Source organism: Giraffa tippelskirchi, chromosome 1 (assembly GCF_054371585.1).
Source record: "Giraffa tippelskirchi isolate mGirTip1 chromosome 1, T2T-mGirTip1v1.2.pri, whole genome shotgun sequence".
Classification (NCBI taxonomy): Eukaryota; Metazoa; Chordata; class Mammalia; order Artiodactyla; family Giraffidae; genus Giraffa; species Giraffa tippelskirchi.
In genome coordinates, this window is record NC_137275.1 from 36,447,485 (window position 1) to 36,470,586 (window position 23,102).

Genomic DNA, 23,102 nt, shown 5'->3' on the forward strand with positions numbered 1-23,102 from the left:
TTAATAAATTTATTTATTTTAGTTGGGGGCTAATTACTTTACAATATTGTAGTGGTTTTTGCCATACATTGACATGAAGGAGGCAAGAATATACAATATAAATCACAGCAAGATAAGACAGCCTTTAGAATGGGAGAAAATAATAGCAAACGAAGCGACAGACAAACAATTAATCTCAAAAATATACAAGCTCTTACACTGTTGGTGGGAATGCAAACTAGTACAGCCACTATGGAGAACAGTGTGGAGATTCCTTAAAAAACTGGGAATAGAACTGCCATATGACCCAGCAATCCCACTGCTGGGCATATACACCGAGGAAACCAGAATTGAAAGAGACGCGTGTACCCCAATGTTCATCGCAGCACTGTTTACAATAGCCAGGACATGGAAGCAACCTAGATGTCCATCAGCAGACGAATGGATAAGGAAGCTGTGGTACATATACACAATGGAATATTACTCAGCCATTAAAAAAATACATTTGAATCGGTTCTACTGAGATGGATGAAACTGGAGCCCATTATACAGAGTGAAGTAAGCCAGAAAGAAAAACAACAATACAGTGTACTAATGCATATATATGGAATTTGAAAGATGGTAACGATAACCCTATATGCGAGGCAGAATAAGAGACACAGATGCATAGAACAATTTTATGGACTCTGAGGGAGAGGGTGAGGGTGGGACGTTCTGGGAGAATAGCATTGAAACATGTATATTATCATATGTGAAACAGAACACCATTCCATGTTCGATGCATGAGACAAGGGCTCAGGGCCGGGGCAATGGGATGACCCAGAGGGATGGGATGGGGAGCGAGGTGGGTGGGGGGTCCAGGAAGGGGAACACATGTAGACCCATGGCTGATTCATGTCAATGTATGGCAAAAACTATTACAATATTGTAAAGTAATTAGCCCCCAACTAAAATAAATAAATTTATAAAAAAAAAAAATATACAAGCAACTCCTGCAGCTGAATTCCAGAAAAATAAGCGACCCAATCAAAAAATGGGCCAAAGAACTAAACAGACATTTCTCCAAAGAAGACATACAGATGGCTAACAACACATGAAAAGATGCTCAACATCACTCATTATTAGAGAAATGCAAATCAAAACCACAATGAGGTACCATTTCACGCCAGTCAGAATGGCTGCTATCCAAAAGTCTACAAGCAATAAATGTTGGAGAGGGTGTGGAGAAAAGGGGACCAACTGCTTTTTCATTGTAAAGACTATACGTATGGACTCATACCAGAGAACAGCATTAAGTGAATGAATTATTTATTACTCTTACGAGTCTTTTAAAAATGAAAGTTTTCATTTGTAGTTTTAGTCATGAGAACAAATGCACTATTTTCATGAATCTCAAGGACATAGAAAGAGCCTCACAAAAGTTACAAGTGAGAATAAAGTTTGTTTAATATATTAGATATTATCTGTTGATCATATTTTCTGTTTGGTTTTTTATCAAGAACAGTTGGCTGGTACTATTCCTTGTTATCCTCTTTTCTTTCTTTTCCTCCCTTCCTTCCTCCCTCCTTCTCCCCTCCCTCCCTTCCTTTCTTGATATGGCTAAATGTCATTAGTAATAAAGTATGAAGTTAGCATTTACAATGTAAACAGAACTTGAAAAAATAAAAAGTGTAAAACAAAATTCGGGATGAGTATATAAATTATAAAACAATATACTTGTATGCAGGTCAGGAAGCAACAGTTAGAATTGGACATGGAACAACAGACTGGTTCCAAATAGGAAAAGGAGTACGTCAAGGCTGTATATTGTCACCTGCTTATTTAACTTATATGCAGACTACATTATGAGAAACGCTGGGTTGGAAGAAACACAAGCTGGAATCAAGATTGCCGGGAGAAATATCAATAACCTCAGATATGCAGATGACACCACCCTTATGGCAGAAAGTGAAGAAGAACAAAAGAGCCTCTTGATGAAAGTGAAAGAGGAGAGTGAAAAAGTTGGCTTAAAGCTCAATGTTCAGAAAACTAAGATCATGGTATGTGGTCCCATCACTTCATGGGAAATAGATGGGGAAACAGTGTCAGACTTTATTTTTGGGGGCTCCAAAATCACTGCTGATGGTGATTGCAGCCAGGAAATTAAAAGACACTTACTCCTTGGAAGGAAGGTTATGACCAACCAAGATAGCATATTTAAAAGCAGAGACATTACTTTGCCAACAAAGGTACATTTAGTCAAGGTTATGGTTTTTCCAGTGGTCATGTATGGATGTGAGATTTGGACGATGAAGAAAGGTGAGTGCCGAAGAATTGATGCTTTTGAACTGTGGTGTTGGAGAAGACTCTTGAGAGTCCCTTGGACTGCAAGGAGATCCAACCAGTCCATCCTAAAAGAGATCAGTCCTGGGTGTTCGTTGGAAGGACTGATGTGGAAGCTGAAACTCCAATACTTTGGCCACCTCATGCGAAGAGTTGACTCATTGGAAAAGACCCTGATGCTGGGAAGGATTGGGGGCAGGAGGAGAAGGGGATGACAGAGGATGAGATGGTTGGATGGCATCACCGACTCGATGGACATGGGTTTGGGTAAACTCCGGGAGTTGCTGATGGACAGGGAGGCCTGGTGTGCTGTGATTCATGCGGTCGCAGAGTCGGACACGACTGAGCGACTGAACTGAACTGATACAGTGTGAACTATTTTCCAAAATAAGTCAATTAGAAAAGTCATGTTAGACATGCAATTTTCAATATAATCTCCATTGTCTTTAAAAGTGTATTATGAAAAGAACAACAAATACATGTTAAAAAAGATACTTCATTCCCTAAATGACTTACCTTTCCTCAACATTCAGCTCTGTGATTAAAAAATAAAGACTAATAAAGAAACATTGTTCTTTAGAAAGGCAAATTTATGAACAGAATTTCTCAAGAAATGTACATTCATACATCCATATATTCACTACTTCTTTATGACAACTGACATGAAAAAGGGAAAACTGAATAAGATATGAAAATTAGTAACTAAGACAATTGGAAGAGAGGATACTTTCAAACAAGAATATTTTGAGTATTGGAAAGCTACAAGTGGAGAAATTGTTTTCTAATAACAACATAAGTTGCTTACTGGTTGATCTGTTCTGTTGATCCCAATCAAGAAGAGCAGTTCTGCCACAAAAAGGCTGATGCAGAGGTTCTTATGGATGGTGTTACGGTCACTCTGGAGCCCACGGAAAAAGCAAAATGTGAAGATGCAAATCAGGAGACACACAAGGGACAGCAAAATTCCAACCCAGGTGATCACATCCAGAAGAAGGTCATGGACAGCGTCACTATGCTGGAAACATGACAGAAAATACATAAGTTCCAATTATGCATAACCAATTACTAACGGCCTGGATTCATGAAACATGATTTTAAAAATGTACTAAATATCCTCCACACAAACAATGAGTAAGATGACTTAATTATTTATTTTTTCCTAGTCCACAGGTAAAGCATTTTATCTTTACTCTGAGGTGTAAATCAGTTTGTCAGTAGTGTTCACACCTTTCTTAGATATGTTCATTTTCAGCATATCAATAGTTGAAATAAAACAACTTAGTTCTGGACAATGATTTCAAGGTAAAGCTTTTCATTTTTCTACACCAAGTTGCTTTTTTACAACATTTTTTAAAACAACTCTTGCTAGGGAATATTTTCTTTAAAAATTGTTATACATTTAGGGAAGTGGTATCTCAATTGAAATGTTCTCTGAATTATTGTTGCTTTTTAAATGAAAATTATAATTTAACTGTTCTATAAATCCTTTATCAGAATTTCCAAGGTTGAGTTCATAAAAGTATGTGATTTTATAAAGATCTCCAGTTAATTCTGAAGGACAGTCACATATGTGTACCATTTATTTAGTAGAAGATCTAAAAGAAAAAGGATGTGTGAATGTGAAGTCGCTCAGTCGTGTCTGACTCTTTGCGACCCCATGGACTGTAACCTACCAGGCTTCTCTGTCCATGGGATTTTCCAGGCAAGAGTACTGGAGTGGGTTGCCATTTCCTTCTCCAAAAAGAAAAAGGATAGTCATTGGATTTATATTCATACTGAAGGGCTTAAAGAGATCAAGAAGTTTGATCCCTGTAAGGTTTTGCATGAATAGAACCTGTTACATACAGATGGAAAATAAGTATTCAAAATTATTATACTACATAAGAAGCCCAAAACAGATAGTAGAGTTATGAAAAAGAAATATGCTCATGAGATCTTCCACACTGAAACTGCATTTTGTGGCTCTGTTATAGACCTGTGAGTTCCATACCTGACATGTTTCTTGGTTTTTTACACAATCTCATTTGTGTCTTTGTTCTAAGATTCAAAACTCTATTTCTACTCTATGATAGTTTGCCTCCATCCAAAACCACTTCTGTGAAGCTTTAGAATTTACGGTAACCCAACACATTGATGTGCCAACATGTTGGAGCAGACTTGAGAAATTATCTGACTGTCAATTCCTCTTTTCTTTCTAGGTTTCTTGAAAAGTCTTAAAGACCTAACTTCCATCAAAAGGGGAATAAATAAATATTGGTTGATACTTAGGGAATGATATTCAAAAAGGAGTAGAAAATTAGTGTTCTAGAGGTACAGTCCCAAACATGAATACTTCTCAAAAATCTAATATTAGACTTCAAAAAACTGCAGGTAGAAAAAGTACCTATACAGTATGATTCCATTTATGTAAAATTTTAAAAGACAATTCAATTACATTGATTTTTATGGATCTATGCATTATTAGAAAAAAGAATAACGTGCATAGGAAATTTTTTAGTTGAAAACAAAGAGAGGTGTTTCTAATTGACATCTTTTCAACTGTAGAGATCATACACATTGATTTTTGTTTTAGGATGGAGTTACTATTTACATTTAGTTGTCTCCCACATTGTTAGCTCACCTTAGAAATATATATATACATACATATATATATATATATATACACACAGTTTTTTTATTTTTTATTTTATCCAGACTTTGTCCTTTCATGTTTTATGGAAGCTTCATACAAAGATTATTCTGAATGTGGAAATTCTCCTTACAAGTGAGCCACCATGCTGTAGGTTGAATCACAGCACTTCACATACTGCCAGGTACAACTTCACAGTTGTTACCTGATAAAGAACTCTGCTAGGACACTGTCAATGAAACAGTTTTGATATATTCCTGCATAACTCTAGATGTATTTCTCAGAAGGAGCTCAAATCATGAAGGAAAACCACATGAAATTTTGCTTTAACTGCTTTTTTCTCTAGGGGACACAGACTAGTGTTGGTCTTTGACAGCTTAAATTACTGTTACTATTGGAGAGTGGTTAGTGCTACTGGTTCACTGAACAGAGGGCTATTTGCTCTCTTCTTTGACTTAAAGGAAAGATGCTGTAATTGAATATCAAACACCAACGTTCAGCGCAGCAGTCTTTCAAAATGGCAGATATAACACATTCTCAAATGTATCCTAAAGACCTATACAACTAAAAAAGAAAGCAAATAACTTCTGCCTTTCCTGGGTAGTTGCATTATTAGAAATGTATATATACTATGTTCAGTGCCTTCACAGGTCTTTCAAAAACCTCATGCAGAGTTATTAAGAGAAGAATACCAAATGTCAAAACAACAGTATAAAAAGTACATAACACTCAAATGAAGAACAAAAAAGTCTAGCAATGAATTAATAATCATCTTTCAGGTATTACTGTCTAGCTCAGAAAACATAAACATCAACAACCTTATATATACTATACTGTGGTCGAATGCAACTCACCACTTGAATTTTATCAGTAAGATGAAAAGAGAAAGAACGGGCATTAAATGTGAACAAGATCTATGAGTTTAGCTTTCTCTATAATAGTCTGTCATAACAGAACTTTCAGGAGACCAAGCCATGATAAAAATCGACCCTTCTTCAAGAGGATGGTCAACTGACTACAACTCCTAGTATAGCTTTAACAATGCTATAACAGATCAAGTATTCTTATTTCAAGGTTTCATGTTTGTAAACACTATATAACTCAAATCACCTTTGACATGAACTACGTATCATTATGTGACTTGAGATCTTTTTAAGCTTATATCTTATCATTATGTCCCAGCAGTCAGTACTGGACATGACACATAAAAAATGCTTAATATTTGTTTTTGAATGGTTATAACCCTACACCATTTAGACCAAATGTCCTAGGAGGTGGACCCTTTTACATCAGTATAGCTTTAGCTTCCATTTCGCTGAAGAATTGATGCTTTTGAAGTGTGGTGTTGGAGAAGACTCTTGAGAGTCCCTTGGACTGCAAGGAGATCCAAACAGTCCATCCTAAAGGAGATCAGTCCTGGGTGTTCATTGGAAGGACTGATGTTGAAGCTGAAATTCCAATACTTTGGCCACCTCATGCGAAGAGTTGACTCATTGGAAAAGACCCTAATGCTGGGTAGGATTGGGGGCAGGAGGAGAAGAGGACGACAGAGGATGAGATGGCTGGATGGCATCACTGACTGGATGGACGTGGGTTTGGGTGGACTTAGGGAGTTAGTGATGGACAGGGAGGCCTGGCGTGCTGCGGTTCATGGGGTTGCAAAGAGTCAGACACGACTGATCGACTGAACTGAACTGAATCTCTATTGGAATTTAAAAAGGATCAGTATCAAATATGATGTTTAAAACTGAGTCCCTTATTCTGTTTCTCCCTCCACTCTCACTCCCAAATCTACATTTCCCTCTGTTTTGCTCATTTCAGTAAATAGCAACACTTCATTCTTTGCAGTGTTCTGGCCAAAAACTTAAGAATCACATTGATTTCTTTTACACACACACACACACACACACACACACACATTACTCTTAATCCATCAAGAAATCTTGTAGATCCTATCTTCTATATGACAATTGCCATTTATCTCAATGTTACCACACTGGTTAGAATCACCTGATTTTTTTAAATAGCCTCCTAAATGAATTTCCTACTTTGACCCTCATCTATTGCCCTTTCCTCTCTATTCAACAAGATAGAGACATTGGATGCTTCCATCAGTGAGTCAGATAATAAGACTCATTGATGGAAGCATCCAATGTCTCCCATTTCAATAAAAGTAAAAACCAGAGTCTTTACAAAGACCTACAAGGTCGCAGAAGTCTGCGCTTCTGTGGAAACATTTTCTATTTTCCCCTTCGTCCAGTTTACTCAACCCCAGTTGGCCTCCTCGGGCCCATGAACATGTCCAGCACATTCCAACCTCACAAACTTTGTACTTGATGTTCTCTTGGTCTGGAATGCTCTTCCAAAAGATAGCTGTGTGACTTAATCCACTACCCTCCTTCACTACTTCTTTGAAATGTCATCTTCTCACAGAGCTTTTTTGAATCATCCCATCTAAAATTACAAACATCATTTACCAAACTGACGTTATTACTTTTCCTGAATTATTTTTCCCCTTAACATTTACCTATGTTAGATACTTTATTAGTATTTTTTATCATCTGTGTCCTCTACTAGAAATTGCACTCCAAGAGAATAAGCTGTTTTATCACTTCTGATCCCCAATGTATCCTCAGGTCCTATAAGGTTGCATCCTAGAGTAGATGCACAAGTAATATGTGAACTGAATAAATGAATCTCTAATTATCCCTCTCTCCTGAAATGGCCTTAGATTATAAACTAAAAGTTGTATTATGCTGTCCAAACTTTGGGACTTTTTTTGGCCACACTGCATGGCATACAACATGCAGGAATATGGGATCTTAGTTCCCTGACCAAGGACTGAATCCCTGCCCCTGCAGTGGAAGCAGAGTCTTAACCATTGGACCAGCAGGGAACTCCCACTTTGGTTCATAAATCACCTGTTCTAAAATCTTGAGTAAGAGATTAAAAAAAAAAAATAGAGCTGGAAAATGAGGAGGCTGTTAAACCACAATATCTTAAAATATGTGGATATGTCAAGGTGTCAATTAATGACAATGAAGGCAAAACTCTGCACGGAAATAAGAGGACTAGAGAGTAAATCAGAGTTGAAAGATGCAGATTTAACCTCGTCACTCCAATTTTGCAATTGTTATCTTTAACAACTACCTACCCTTTACAGTATTAAAACCTCATATATAGAGAGATAAAATAACAGAGGATTCAGGTTATTGTGTGGTAAGTAAGATAATATATGTGAAAGTAAGGAAGTCAATGTTTCTTTGTTCTTGGTTAATCTAAAAATATTCTTAAATTTTTTCATGCTTGACAGCAACCTTAATTTAAAAGTCAAAAGTCTATATGAATAATACAGGGTAGAACAGAAAAATAATAACTGTAACAAGGACGAACGTTAATGTTATTTTCCCTAAGGATATCAAACATTATTGCAACCAACTAATGAATTACCTAATTTCTTCTTATAACATTGCCAATTTACTTTATATTATTAATAATATTTGGGTTATTATAAATTAAGAGCAAAATATGTCCATGGCATATGAGGAGACAGATTTTAACTTTAGAATCTGAATTCAACCTTTATTGCTATATGTATGTGCTAAGTTGCCTCAGTCGTGTCCAACTCTTTGTGACCCTATGGACTGTAGCCTGCCAGGCTCCTCGGTCCATGGGATTCTCCAGGCAAGAATACTGGAGTGGGTTACCATACCCTACTCCAAGAGATCTTCCCAGGTCAGGAATTGAACCTGCATCTCTTAAGTCTCCTGCATTGGCAGATGGGTTCTTTACCACTAGGACAACTTGGGAAGCCCTTCATTACTATACAATTGTGTTTATGATGTTTAAATAACAAAGCCCAAAGGTACTTAATTTCACCTCTATAAATATTTTTCCAGAGTGTGTACTATAAACTGTTTGTTACTACAAACATTTGGAAAATTCACAAAAAATAAAAATAAACAAAAAAATTAAAAAACTCCAAGGCAATTAACCTCTTAAAGATGATGGAGAACTATGACAGAAAATCTTACAAGCAGAATGATTCATCAGAATATACTTCCAGGAAATTCACTGACTCTTCCATTTTATAAATAAATTTTTATGAAAATAACACTGGTTTTTCCGGCTTTTTATGAAGTTTATATTCACATATGAAATGCCAGATATTTTGTAAAGGCTACAGAAAGTTTCTGATTTCCCTTTTATCTTCATCTCAATGAATCTGCTTTGTGCTATCACTGTTGGGTTACTAAGTAATTCAAATACCACAAAAGGAATAAGTACTTCAACAAAGGAAAAAGGTGGCTTAAACAATGATGTTTTATGAAACTCACTCTGTCAATATAAAACTCTCAAATAAACCAATAAGTATATTTAATGAAACAAAGCCCAAATTCATGTAATAGGGAAATATGGTTTTTGCCTCATGATATAAAAATAACTCAATCTGAGTCAACTAAGTCCCTTATGTAAATTTTGATATTTCCAACTTTATTTTCCAAAAAGTAAGTCAGCAAACAAGATGGAGAAATAGAAATGCTTTTCATTTTAACTTCATAAGTGTCCAGATGGGACACAAACTGTATGAATTAATTTTGAACCCCTCTGGATGTTTTCTCTTTTATATATTTTTAGAAAGCTGAATTTTCCAGACACTGCTTAAACAATTACCCTATAATAATTATTAATTGTTGGCCAGTAATTTTCAAGAATCTGTTTTACTTTCTGTATTAAAATGTATTATTTTAATGTTGAATCAGATTTGCTAAGGTATAATAATATGGTTTTTAAATTGCCTCTCAAACATATCTTGTTCTGAAGTACTTGTAATATAGCTAAAATGAGTTTGATTTTTTTATTCTTTGCCAATATAGGAGCACTAGATTTGTTATTAATGTATCACATCAGCATAAGGCATTGTTCTGACTCAAGAATTTCACTGAAGCCAGTGTGGTTATAAAAGTCCAATTTTCTGATAAATGTGGTAAGAGCTCTGTGAAATAAGTTTCTTGCATTGCTCTAACAGATCATCAGACACAAAGGTCACCCCACAAATACTTGGCAAAATAAAGGGCTCAATGGTTTGAGGAAATAAGGATTTTCTTTGTGGAAGAGGGTGAAGGTCAAAGTTGAGTAACAGTAAAAAGAATGATATGGCTGTATTTCTTATGATTTTTACAGCAAATTAACCAAAATAACTAAGCAGTAATTTCCAAATTTATATCAAATTGAAAAAATCAATCAAATATTTTCAGACTTTAATTGCTGAGAGAAACACTGGCAAGTAAGAGCACACAAAAACATACATATTCAACTGTCTTCAGAGTTCAACAGAACTTATTCAGAATATCTCTTTGGTTTTAGAAGCACAACATTGTATACCTAAGTTATGTAAAATTTTCTTGATTTGAATTATTATTTTTTTCATCTCATTTGGTGAATCAGATTCACAACTACATTAATGAAAGAAACAGAAAAAAAATAGTAGGAAATGTGGAAGCTAAGTATCATACAGTAGCTGAGAATTAAATGCAGATATAGGTTTTTAAAAAGTACAGTTGATAAAAAAACAATTACAGGCCAATTAGAATATTTTTATGTAAATGATGTAATCAAGCCATAAATAAGAAAAAGATTTTAGAGAACTGGGGTGAGGGTAAGAAATGAAGTGAGGCAGAGAGAAAATTTCATCTTTAACATTTCTGATAGTGATGATGATGATGGTGATAACAATAATGATGATAATGATAGCTGACACACAACTTTCAAAATACCAGATTCTTCTAGAAGTGCTAATTTATTAGGGTAGTCACTTAGTTCTATAAAACAATATGACATTATATTATTATTACTTCCAGTTTACAGATGAAGAAACTGGAGCACAGAGAAGTTAATACCCAAGATTATTCAACGAGTAATGTGGCAGATATAGCATCAATGGCAGAGTGACTACCTATCCAGGTTTGCTCAGGAATGTCTTCGTATTAGCAATAAAATTTGGTATCCTGGGAAAATGCTCTCCAAGACAATGAACTATTCCAGAGACCAGAGATAGGTTCAGTTTGAAAGAAAAATACAAAATCCATATAACTGTTTAGAAAATAGAGGCTGGAGGCAACCCTCTTTTTTAGTATCAAATGTCTGTGGCACTGAATATTCACTTTCCTTAGTGACTCCTGGTGTTCTTTCCCCTGACTGTTGATGTTGGAAACCCTGACTTGCAGTTCCTAGTATAGAGTCAAACATTATTGCATCATTCTGAGTGATGAAACCTAAGTATGCAACTTTAGTGTCTTGTGATCCTGAATTCCTCTTTGACTTAAATGTTTGGATTAATTGTTGTACTTTGTATCAAGATTGGGCTAAATTAATTTTTAACATTGTTAGTACTGAGACAATGTTTTCTAAGAGTTCACTGATGAAACTGAGAACAGTTATAATATAATAACATGACAATACTGAAAAAGAAAGGTAAACAACTATGCTATATTAAAGATGCATGAAATTAGATTATAGAGGTAACAAAAACAAAGCATACTGCACAAAATGCTGAAATTAATTTGTGACCAGGCATAAGTGCGAATGTATGTATAGAGGCTGACTCTCACAAAACTAAGATGAGACAGGAAATTTTTTGTAAGATATAAAGCAATTTTTTTTTTTAAATCTCCCCTCAAATGGCTCCAATGTTCAGTTGAAATTAACAATGGGATAAGCTTGAGTATTACAAAAGAGTAAACATGCATTAATGCTTTGTTCCCTTGATTTGTCTGTACACCTGAGTAAAGGTCCATTTTTCCTGATGTGCTTTTCCAGATTCAGAGGTTACAACTGAAATCTCCTATTGGTGGACAAAAGGGGAAATTTTGATAACCAATGTTTTGCTTCCTTAGAGTGTAGAGCTGATTCTGTCAGATCTTACTATTGACAAAAAAGTGATGTGTTGAATCACAGAAACAAAATAATGTTTCCCCTAGGTCTTATATTTCAATTTGAAAATGAAGTTTCAATTGTCTTCTTAATTGCCATAAAGATTTTGATTAAACTTCAGAAGACACAAAAGACTGTTGATACCTTGTTCAGACATAAAACAGACTGCTTATCTATCTGCATATTTGATAGACATTGCAGATGTAAATTTTGGAAAATGTCATTCAGCCTATAAACTCCTTACAAAAGAAAATGAACAGCTCTTATTCACTAAATGTCCTGTACACCTTGTAGAAAGAGCATCTAAAAAGGGATGTGATTTGCTTACTTGTGATAATGAGGATTCATAATGAAATTATTTGGTCACTTTTCAGTTTCCTCAAAGTGTGTAGAAGTACTTAATGAGCCTTTTCACTTTCTAGAAATGGAAGGAGACAGTCTCCTTGATACATGTGCCTTCAGGATGACTATTGCTGGGGCTGGCCATAGACAAGATGCTATAATACTGACTTTCATAAAATCCTATTTTCAAAGTATGGAGCAAGAAAAATGTCTTTCTCTAAATTTTATATATATGACAGATGACAATGGAGAAAATATTACAATATGACACATTTAAATGTTTTTGCAAAACTGATGAGCTCTGAAGAGGCTATAGGGAATCTGGTAAAACATACTCTATCTTATTCTACCTGAGTTGTGTGAACTTCTGTGTAGGTTAGAAAAAAAAAATTTCACAGAAAAACATTGCTTATTTTTGGGATTTAAGATTGTTTACAAAAAAAAATCTCACCAGAAAAGAACAGTTATATTAAATAAGACTTTATGATTTCTATATTAAAACTAAAACTTTATTGGACTCCAACCTTTATTTCATAAATTCACAACTATTTAAGTGCTTTAAAGCCATTATCTCTGACAGTGTTTTATCTTATGCTGACATTCAATGTGCTTGAATATGGTTCTAAATCATGAATATTTTGGACATGGACAGCCTATATGGTGAATTCAGGGATGCAAAGGAACAAATTGAAAAACATCTGGTTTACCAAAACAAGCCTGTACATAAAAAGTGAATGGGAATTTTTGGAGAGCTGGGAACTAATACCCACAAGTCTAAAAACCTACTAAGCAAAGTGATTAAGTAAAATCCTAAGTATTCTTTGTTGAAAAGTTTCGTTGAGAAGATATTTATTTTGATGCCATCATATTGTATTGACATTAAGAATCAATGTAATCTGGGTTTGATAAGATGAAAACTACAGGTTAGAGTGAATTTTACTATACACTATATTCAGTTTTAACACTATCAAAAAAAGGATAAAGACTACAAATAGAAAATAACATATCATAGTTATTTTGATTAAACATATGTCATATCTGTTTATTTTGTTGTACTAACCTATTTAATTCTCACATTTATAAAATGTGTAATAATATAGCCTAAAAATTACATATACAGTAAAGATTTTTGCTGTATCAGAGAATAGGTTTTCACAATATTAGCACTACTACTAATTAGTATTAAATACTAACTGTAACTTTTAAGTAGTAAAAACACAATTGCAGAACAATTATACCAAAGAAACTCTTACACTGTTAAGAAAGTTCTAGGACCCACAACAAATTTCCCAACCTGAAGATCTGGCAAAGGGACTGAGAACCCCCTGGGAATTTGACTTTGGAAGCCAGTGGGATTTGGTCACAAAACTTCCACAGGACTGGGGAAACAGGCTCTTGGAGGGCACAAACAAACCTTGTGTGCAGCAGACACCAGTAGAAAGGAGCTGTGTCCCCATGAGAGACTAAGCCAGACTAACTTGTGAGTGTCTAGGAGTCTCCGGTGGAGGCAAGGGTCCACAGTGGCCTGCTACAGGGTCAGGGGCACTGAATACAAAGGTGGATGCACAAGTCGTTTTGAAGGAGGTCGCCATTACCTTCATTACCCCTAACATAGTTTGGGTTCAGGACAAAAAACAGGGAGGGAACACAGTCCTACCCATACAGTCAGCAAAAACAGGACCAGGAGCTGATGTGGCTCAGATCATGAACTCCTTATTGCCAAATTCAGACTTAAATTGAAGAAAGTAGGTAAAACCACTAGACCATTCAGGTATGATCTAAATCAAATCCTTTATGATATACAGTGGAAGTGACAAACAAATTCAAGGGATTAATCTGATACAGTGCCTGAAGAACTATGGATGGAGATTTGTGACATTGTACAGGAAGTACAAATCAAGAACATCCCCCCCCCCCAAAAAAAAATAGAAATGCAAAAAGGCAAAATAGTAGTCTGAGGAAGCCTTACAAATAACTGAGAAAAGAAGAGAAGCCAAAGGCAAAGGAAAAAGCAAAGATATACCCGTCCAAATGTAGAGTTCTAAAGAATAACAAGGAGAGATAAGAAAGCCTTCCTCAGTAATCAATATAAAGAAATAGAGGAAAATAATAAAATGGGGAAGACTAGAGACCTCTTCAAGAAAATTAAAGATACCAAGGAAACTTTTCATGAAAGATGGGCACAATAAAGGACAGAAATGGTATGGACCTAAGAGAAGCAGAAGATATTAAGAAGAGGAGGCAAGAATACACAGAAGAACTAAACAAAAAAGATCTTAAGACCCAGATAACCATGATGGTATTATCACTCACCTAGAGCCAGACATCTTGGATTCCAAAGTCAAGTGGCCTTAGGAAGCATCACAACAAACAAAGCTAGTGGAGGTGAAGGAATTCCTGCTGAGCTATTTCAAATCCTAAATGATGATGCTGTTAAAGTGCTGCACTCAATATGCCATCAAATTTGGAAAACTCAGCACTGGCCACAGGACTGGAAAAGGTCAGTTTTCATTCCAATCCCAAAGAAAGGCAATGGCAAAGAATGTTCAAACAACCACACAATTGCACTCATCTCACACGCTAGTAAAGTAATGCTCAAAATTCTCCAAGCCAGGTTTCAACAGTACGTGTACCAAGAAAATCCAGATGTTCAAGCTGGTGTTAGAAAAGGTAGAAAAACCAGAAATCAAGTTGCCAACATACATTTGACCAAAGAAAAAGCATGAGAGTTCCAGAAAAACATCTACTTCTGCTTTATTGACTATGCCAAAGCCTTCGACTGTCTAGATCACAATAAACTGTGGCAAATTCTTTAAGAGATGGGAATACCAGACCACCTTAACTGCCTCCTGTAAAACCTGTGTGCAGGTCAAGAAGCAACAATTAGAACCAGAATGGAACAATGGACTGGTTCCAAATTGGGAAAGGAGTATGTAAAGGTTGTATATTGTCACCCTGTCTGTTTAAGTTATATGCAGAATACGTCATGGGAAATGCCTGGCTGAATGAAGCACAAGCTGGAATCAAGATTGCTGGGAGAAATACAAATAACCTCAGATATGCAGATGCCACCACCCTTATGGCAGAAAGCTAAGAGTAACTAAAGGGCCTTTGATGAAAGTGAAAAAGGAGAATGAAAAGGCTGGCTTAAAACTCAACATTCAAAAAACAAAGATCATGGCATCCAGTCGCATCACTTCATGGCAAACAGATGGGGAAACAGTGGAAACAGTGAGAGACTATTTTCTTGAGCTCCAAAATCACTGCAGATGGTGACTACAGCCATGAAATTAAAAGACATTTGCTCCTTGGAAGAAAAGCTATGACCAACCTAGACAGCATATTAAAAAGCAGAGGCATTACTTTGCAGACAAATTCTGTCTATCAAAGCTATGGTTTTTCTAGTAGTCATGTACAGATGTGAGAGCTGACCATAAAGAAAGCTCAGCACTGAAGAATTGATGCATTTAAACAGTGGTGTTGGAGAAGACTCTTGAGAGTCCTTTGAACTGCAAAGAGATCCAACCAGTCAATCCTAAAGGAAATCAGTCCTGAATATTCATTGGAAGGACTGATGCTGAAGCAGAAACTCCAATATTTTGGCCACCTGATGTGAAAAACTGACTCAATGGAAAAGACCCTAACTGGGAAAGATTGAAGGCGGGAGGAGAAGGGGACGACAGAGCATGAGATGGTTGGATGGCGTCATTGACTCGATGGACATGAGCAAGTTCGAGCAAGTTCCAGGAGTTGGTGGTGGACAGGGTAGCCTGGGGGTTGCAGTCTATGGTATTGCAGAGTTGGACACTACTGCGTGACTGTACTGAAGTGAAGACATGGAAGCAACATAAAGGTCTATTGACAGAAGAATGAATAAAGAAGATATAGTATACACAATTGAAAATTATTCAGACATAAAAAAGAAAGAAATAGTGATATTTCTCCTCCCACCTTCAATCTTTCCCAACATCAGGTCTTTTCAAATGCGTCAACTCAACTCTTTGCATCAGGTGGCCAAAGTAGTGGAGTTTCAGCTTCAGTATCTGTCCTTCCAATGAATATTCAGGACTGACTTCCTTTAGGATAGACTGGTTGGATCTACTTGCTGTCCAAGGACTCTCAAAAGTCTTCTTCAACACCACAGTTCAAAAGTATCAATTCTTCGGTGCTCAGCTTTCATTATAGTCCAACTCTCACATCCATACATGACTACTGGAAAAACCATAGCGTTGACTAGACAGACCTTTGTTGGCAAAGCAATGTCTCTGCTTTTTAATATGCTGTCCAGGTTGGTCATAACTTTTCTTCCAAGGAGCAAGTGTCTTTTCATCCTTTGGTCTATCTTAAAAATCATCTCACACATGAAGAAGAAATCCAATCAATGAATGGATTATGTATACTTAGTACTAACTTATGATTGTAGTTAAAATTGAATTTGGTGGTGCTGACATTGTAGGAATTCACAATGTCCACATAACCATTTTGAAGTGTCGGGAAGTTTTGGGCAGTTATGATGATATCTTGCTGCAAATCTATTTATAACTTGACAATTTCATTGTGAAAAAAAAATAACCTGTCACTTTGAACAGTGATACAAAGCACTGGTCTAAATTCTTTATTTCAGGTACCAGTATAGGACTATTTATTATCAGAAACTCAATTAAATATTGGAGTCTTGATAGTTAACTACTCCTAGTATCAAAAGCTCAAAGGTTTTGAGGGCAGTTGAGTATATAGTGAATTAAAAGTTTACATTTTCAGAAATCTTTATAATTCTCAACATGATTTTAATAGATTTTGCTGTTCAATCACTAATTTAACCCTGAGACAATGTTAACGTCCCTTCAGATCATAAAACAAGGAAATAAATTATGATGACAATACCTATTATGGTGCTATGGATCAAATAAGACAATGTAAGTAGACACTAAAGAAATTATATTAATTCCTACTATCACTGTCCTCTCTGAAGCTTGAAGTCCTTATCAGATCTCTACTTTTTGCAATCTCCATAAACTTGATTACTTATTTTTCTTATAAAGTATTTCTCACTAGAATTGCAGATGCAGCTCCAGCTGCTATTTTTAGCCATGTTTATTTACTGAAGACAATCAAGAACCTGAAAAATTTAAGGGTAAGGATTTAGGATGTGTTTGAGAAGATTGCAGGTTTTTTTTTTTTTTTTGCTTAAAAATGCTACCACATCTCAGAAATAAAACAAATCAGAGGAAGAATGCAACTAATACTCTCTAAAACAATATAAAATTTACTGAAAATACATATCACAAAAAATTGAACCTTATTTCACGCTACCTCAACCCTGTCACTCGTTTTGCTTAAAGTTATGGCATTTCATCTAGAGCATCTTCTTTGACCTCTTAAGGTCAATTTAAGGCTTTCCCCCATGTGTTTCTCCCTGGAGGAGGAAATGGCAACCCACTGTGGTATTCATGCCAGGAAAATTCCATAGACAGAGGAAGCTGGCCAACTACAATTCATTGGGTCGCAAAAAGTCAGACTTGACTGAGCGACAGCATGCCCACCATGTGTTTCTATAGCATTCTCTAACACAACAATAAGACATTTCTCATAAGACACTAATTTTGCTGATTATTTATCTATAGTACTAATTAGATCAGAAATTTTGTCTGTCCCAAAGACAGTACTTATATATTTGAGAAACAAATGAAGGGTGGGATAAAGTGATTACAGTGAAATAAATTGAGATTGATAAAACTAACTTTTCTTCCACATTTCTCTTAATTAAAAACTTAAATGTTCCTGTACTATGTAACTTTAACAAGGTGATCAAATTTAGTGACTCCTATAAGTTGCGCCTGACTCTCTGCAGCCTCATAGACTATAGTCCACCAGGCTCCTCTGTCCATGGGATTCTCCAGGCAAGAATACTGGAGTGAGTCGCCGTGCCCTTCTCCAAGGGATCTTCTCCACCAAGAGATTGAACTCAGGTCTCCCGCATTGCAGGCAGATTCTTTACTGTGTGAGCTACACAATGGGAAAGATACAGTATCTCCTACAAGGTATTATTTTGCCCAAAAATTTTAACCTGGATCTAATTATGAGGAAACAATCAGAAAGATTGAGATTATGAAACATTCTATAGGACAAATAACCTGAACTCTGCAACATGTCATTTTCATGAAAGACAAAAATAGGTAGAGTTACTTCTAAAGAAGAGCAAAGAAATGTCACAACTAAAGGTAATGTGTGATGTTTGAGTAGGTCCTAAGTGGAAACACAATGGCTATAGAGGAATTTATCAGGATAATTAGAACACCTGTGTATGAAATATACAGCAGATGATAATACTGAGTCAAAGTTAAATTTCTTGTGTTTTAATGGTAGAGACTTTTCCTGAAACACATTTGCTGCAAGATTTAGGAATTAAACAGTATATAATCAGCAATTTACTTTCAAGGAGTCAAATAATACAATGTATATGTTATGTACATACACAGAAAAGTAAAAGTCAAATGTGTCAAAAATTTAAATGTAATTTCGAATAAGGAGTATGTGAGCGTTTACCACTGTTTCATCTTTTTCTATTAAAGTTCTATAAAGAGTGGAGAAAATAAGTAACACATTTTTTTTTTCACTCCAACTACACTGTTCTTGCAGTTCACATCAGAATTACCCGCAGCTCAGGATTTTGTTCTTGTTCCTTCTGCCTGGAAGAGTCTTTCCCCAGGTGATCTGTAAGACTGATTCTCATTTCTTTTAGGTTTCTGCTCATAATACTGAGCTTAAGGTCTAGCAGAGGAGGCAGACAATAAAACAGCATACTAGCAGATAAATAATTTCAGATTTTAATAAATCTATAAAGGAAACATATTACTATGAAATTATTTGATAAGAAAATCCAATAATAGTTATTGGTTCTAAGAGGTTGTCAAAAATTTTGATAGAGTTAATATTTAAGATTATATAATAAAATTTTACATTTTTGAAACCATTTTGTTTTCATGGAATTTTACATATTTGGAGGGTATTCAATTTGTGAGTTACCTAGCTTTTTTTCCTCTGAATAAATACATCAATTAAAGTATTACATACTTTTGTTGTTCAGTCTCTAAGTTATGTCTGACTCTTTGTGACCCCACGAACTGCAGCACTCCAGGCTTCTCGGTCCTTCACTATCTCCCTGAGTATGATCGAACTCATGTCCATTGAGTCAGTGATGCCATCCAACCATCTCATCCTCTGCCACCCCCTTCTCCTCTTGTCCTCCTTCTTTCCCAGCATCATGGCCTTTTCCAGTAAGTCAGCTCTTTGCATCAGATGGCCAAAGTACTGGAGCTTCAGCTTCAGCATCAGTCCTCCCAATGAATATACAGGACTGATTTCCTTTAGGAATGACTGGTTTGATCTTGCTGTCCAAGGGACTCTCAAGAGTCTTCTCCAACACCACAGTTCAAAAGCATCAATTCTTTGGTGCTTAGCCTTCTTTGTAGTCTAACTTTCACATCCATACATGACTACTGGAAAAATCACAGCTTTGACTAGATGGACCTTTGTCAGCAAAGTGATGTTTCTGATTTTTACACACCGTCTAGGTATGTCATAGCTATTCTTCCAAGGAGGAAGCATCTTTTATTTTCATGGCTGCAGTCACCATCCACATTGATTGTGGAGCCCAAGAACAGTTATGAGTTTTAATCTCTACCTTCACCTCAAACCCATTACAGCACATATGACAATATATAAAACGAGAATTAAAAAAACGGGAGTGAAAGTGTACAATCTTTATCAACATACATTAAACATTCTATTTTTCACTAACAAAACCATCTCTTAAACTCTTAACTTTTCTTTTGGACTTAAAAAATAAAATTACTCCTCTTGAAAAGCAAGTACTTTTCTTCTTGTCCTACTGCAGAACCCTACAGTATATTTCCTTCTAACCTAGAAAGTCTAGTTATAAAATATCTGACACACAGAATCCATGGTATGAAGTTAAAAATTTCAAAATTGTTCAAATTGTTTTAAATCAATACTAATTTTAAAAAGAAATACAATGTATTTAAACCGCAAAATAATACCTATACTTGGACTGGGGTAATGTTGGGGTAGAACCAATAGGATATACTAAGCTAAAAAGAAAAGAGAGGGGGAAAGAGAGATGCAAGCATCAAACTAAGGAAAATGAAGCCTTTTAAACATAATAAAAATCAACATCAAGCTGAACTGACAGGAATGATCAGGGGGACTTTTTAAATTCTCTCCCAAAGAATTATCATTTGAGTAGAGGAAAAAGCTATCAGTGATTTCTAAAGCATTTGTTACTATGTTCTCAAAAACCACAGTAGAAATGTTAGTCAATTAGTTTGAAACTTATGATCCTGCAAACTAAAATACTCCTCCCATACAGATTGTTCACAAAGAGAATTACTAGTAGGAGAAGAGACAGACATTTGAATTTAGTGTATTCAACATTTTACTGAACAGCAGACAAATCTGCATGTGATTCCAATAATGAAAAGTTTTTTTAAAATGCCATGCATACTACCACAGTTTGGTATAAAACTGTATTATATAAACTTTCATAATGGTTACTTTTGTATCTAAAAGAGAAGAAAATCAAAAGTTTCCCTAGACAAGAGAAGCAGAGAAAACTCAAAAGTAGTTAATCAGCTGTGTAGGACTGAGCAGGACCCTGTGGGGCTCCCAGGTAAAAAAGTCTTTTCATGTCCCCCGTTTCTCACACGAAACAGGCTTCATTCAGGCTCCATGATCTTCCCTGGGTTCCAAAGGACAGATTCAAACAGTTGCTAATAAGAAAAGGGAGGAGATGAAGAGACAAGGCAGGAGCAGTCAAGAAATAATAGTGCAGCCTTGGGAAAGGGTTCTGGTTCCTCCTTAAGGCATATACATAGCAATGTCTTTGAGTTCTGTACAGAACCAATGGAAGTTGTTAACTTAATGAAGCCTTCTTCATTGCAGACAGAAGGTCACAGAAGAACCTCAAAAACCACAGAAACTCATCCAAAGACCACCTGATGCCAGATGACCTTTGGATTGAAGGAATGCAGGCCACGCCATGCACCCTGATCCTTATCAGCAACTCTGCCCACAAACTCTAAATATAAGACTCCTGACAACAGCCCCTCAGGTGGGGATGCACAATTTTGAGGGCATTAGCCTACAGTGGCCCCCTTTACTTGGTAAAGCAATGCTCTTTCCTAAATCACCCAAAATTCTGCATCTGAGATTCAGTTTGGTACTGGTGCACAGAGGCAGGTTTTCAGTCATATTGTCACTTCATGTGTGTGCGCGCTAAGTCATTTCAGTTGTGTCTGACTATTTGTGACCCTATGGACTCCTCAGACCATGGGATTTTCCAGGCAAGAATACTGGAGTGGGTTACCATGACTTCCTCCAGGTGATCTTCCCAACCCAGGGATCGAACCCATGATTCTTATGTCTCCTGCACTGGCAGGTAGGTTCTTGACCATTAGCACCACCTGGGAAGACCTATTGTCACTTTAGTGCATCGCTTTCCTTCAAAAATCAGTCTTAACACTTCTCTCCCTTGATAAACTGTAAATTGGCTGAGGCCAGTGACCTCCTTTCTCTTATTTCCCACAGTATTTTGTGGGAATGGGTTATTCCAGAGCTTTTGGAAGGACACAGTAACCATTTACTATGAAAGAAAAGACTGATAGGAAAACACAAAAAGTGTTGTTCTGGAATTGTGACACTGATTAGAAATCTAGATGGATATAGCAAGTTAACTATTGAATTCAGGAGTCTGGAGTTAAGAAATGGAGATAGAATCTGGGGATCATGAGATGATGGTTATGGCATATGACCATATGATTTCAACTACAGAGAAATGGATAGTGCCTGGAGTACATCTAGGATTATACTCCTGGCCAGGCAACAAAAAGAGGCTGTGGAGATGGAGAGGCACCAGAAAAGGAAGCTCAAAAGGACCAGTTGCTGAGGGAGGAAAGAGATAAGAGAGAATAGTGTACCCAAGGCAAAGTGTTCCAAGAATGTGGTTGATGGTAATTTTACACAGGTTCAGTTCAGTTCAGTTCAGCTCAGTTCAGTTCAGTCGCTCAGTTGTGTCTGACTTTTTGCGACCCCGTGAATCGCAGCATGCCAGACCTCCCTGTCCATCACCAACTCCCGGAGCTTACCCAAACTCATGTCCATTGAATCGGTGATGCCATCCAGCCATCTCATTCTTTGTCGTCCCCTTCTCCTCCTGCCCCCAATCCTTCCCAGCATTAGGGTCTTTTCTAATGAGTCAACTCTTTGCATGAGGTAGCCAAAGTATTGGAGTTTCAGCCTCAACATCAGTCCTTCCAATGAACAACCAGGACTGATCTCCTTTAGGATGGACTGGTTGGATCTCCTTGCAGTCCAAGAGACTCTCAAGAGTCTTCTCCAACACCACAGTTCAAAAGCATCAATTCTTTGGTGCTCAGCTTTCTTCACCGCCCAACTATCACATCCATACATGACTACTGGAAAAACCATAGCCCTGAGTAGACGTACCTTTGTTGGCAAAGTAATGTCCCTGCTTTTTAATATGCTATCTAGGTTGGTCATAACTTTCCTTCCAAGGAGAAAGCATCTTTTAATTTTACCTTACTAAATTCATCCTACTTATCCTTCAGCACAGGTCACTTTTTTGATAAGCCCTCTCTGAGCAGTCCTGCCTTTGATGAACCCCTTCTGTGCCTTAAATCACAGTGCAGGTATCAATTATAAGGCTTATCACAATTATGACTGAAGCTTCATTTCTCTGCCATTTCCATCCCCTTAAAAATGTAAACATCACGAATGACCTAAGTTCTACTGGTATGCTAGAATCTTGTGGTATCTCTGGCAGATCAGAAGGAGGGAGTTACATTTATTGAGAACCCAT

At 36.4% G+C, this 23,102-nt stretch overlaps 1 protein-coding gene across 15 annotated transcripts in view; it reads right to left on the minus strand.

The window, feature by feature from the left end:
* ADGRL3 (adhesion G protein-coupled receptor L3) overlaps positions 1-23,102 on the minus strand; it is an 885,081-nt gene that overhangs the window by 99,623 nt on the left and 762,356 nt on the right. For all 15 annotated transcript variants that reach the window (XM_081506859.1, XM_081506741.1, XM_081506647.1 and 12 more), the window contains one exon: positions 3,107-3,316. In XM_081506859.1, coding sequence (XP_081362985.1) covers positions 3,107-3,316 — 210 coding nt within the window. The remainder of the gene's footprint in view (positions 1-3,106; positions 3,317-23,102) is intronic.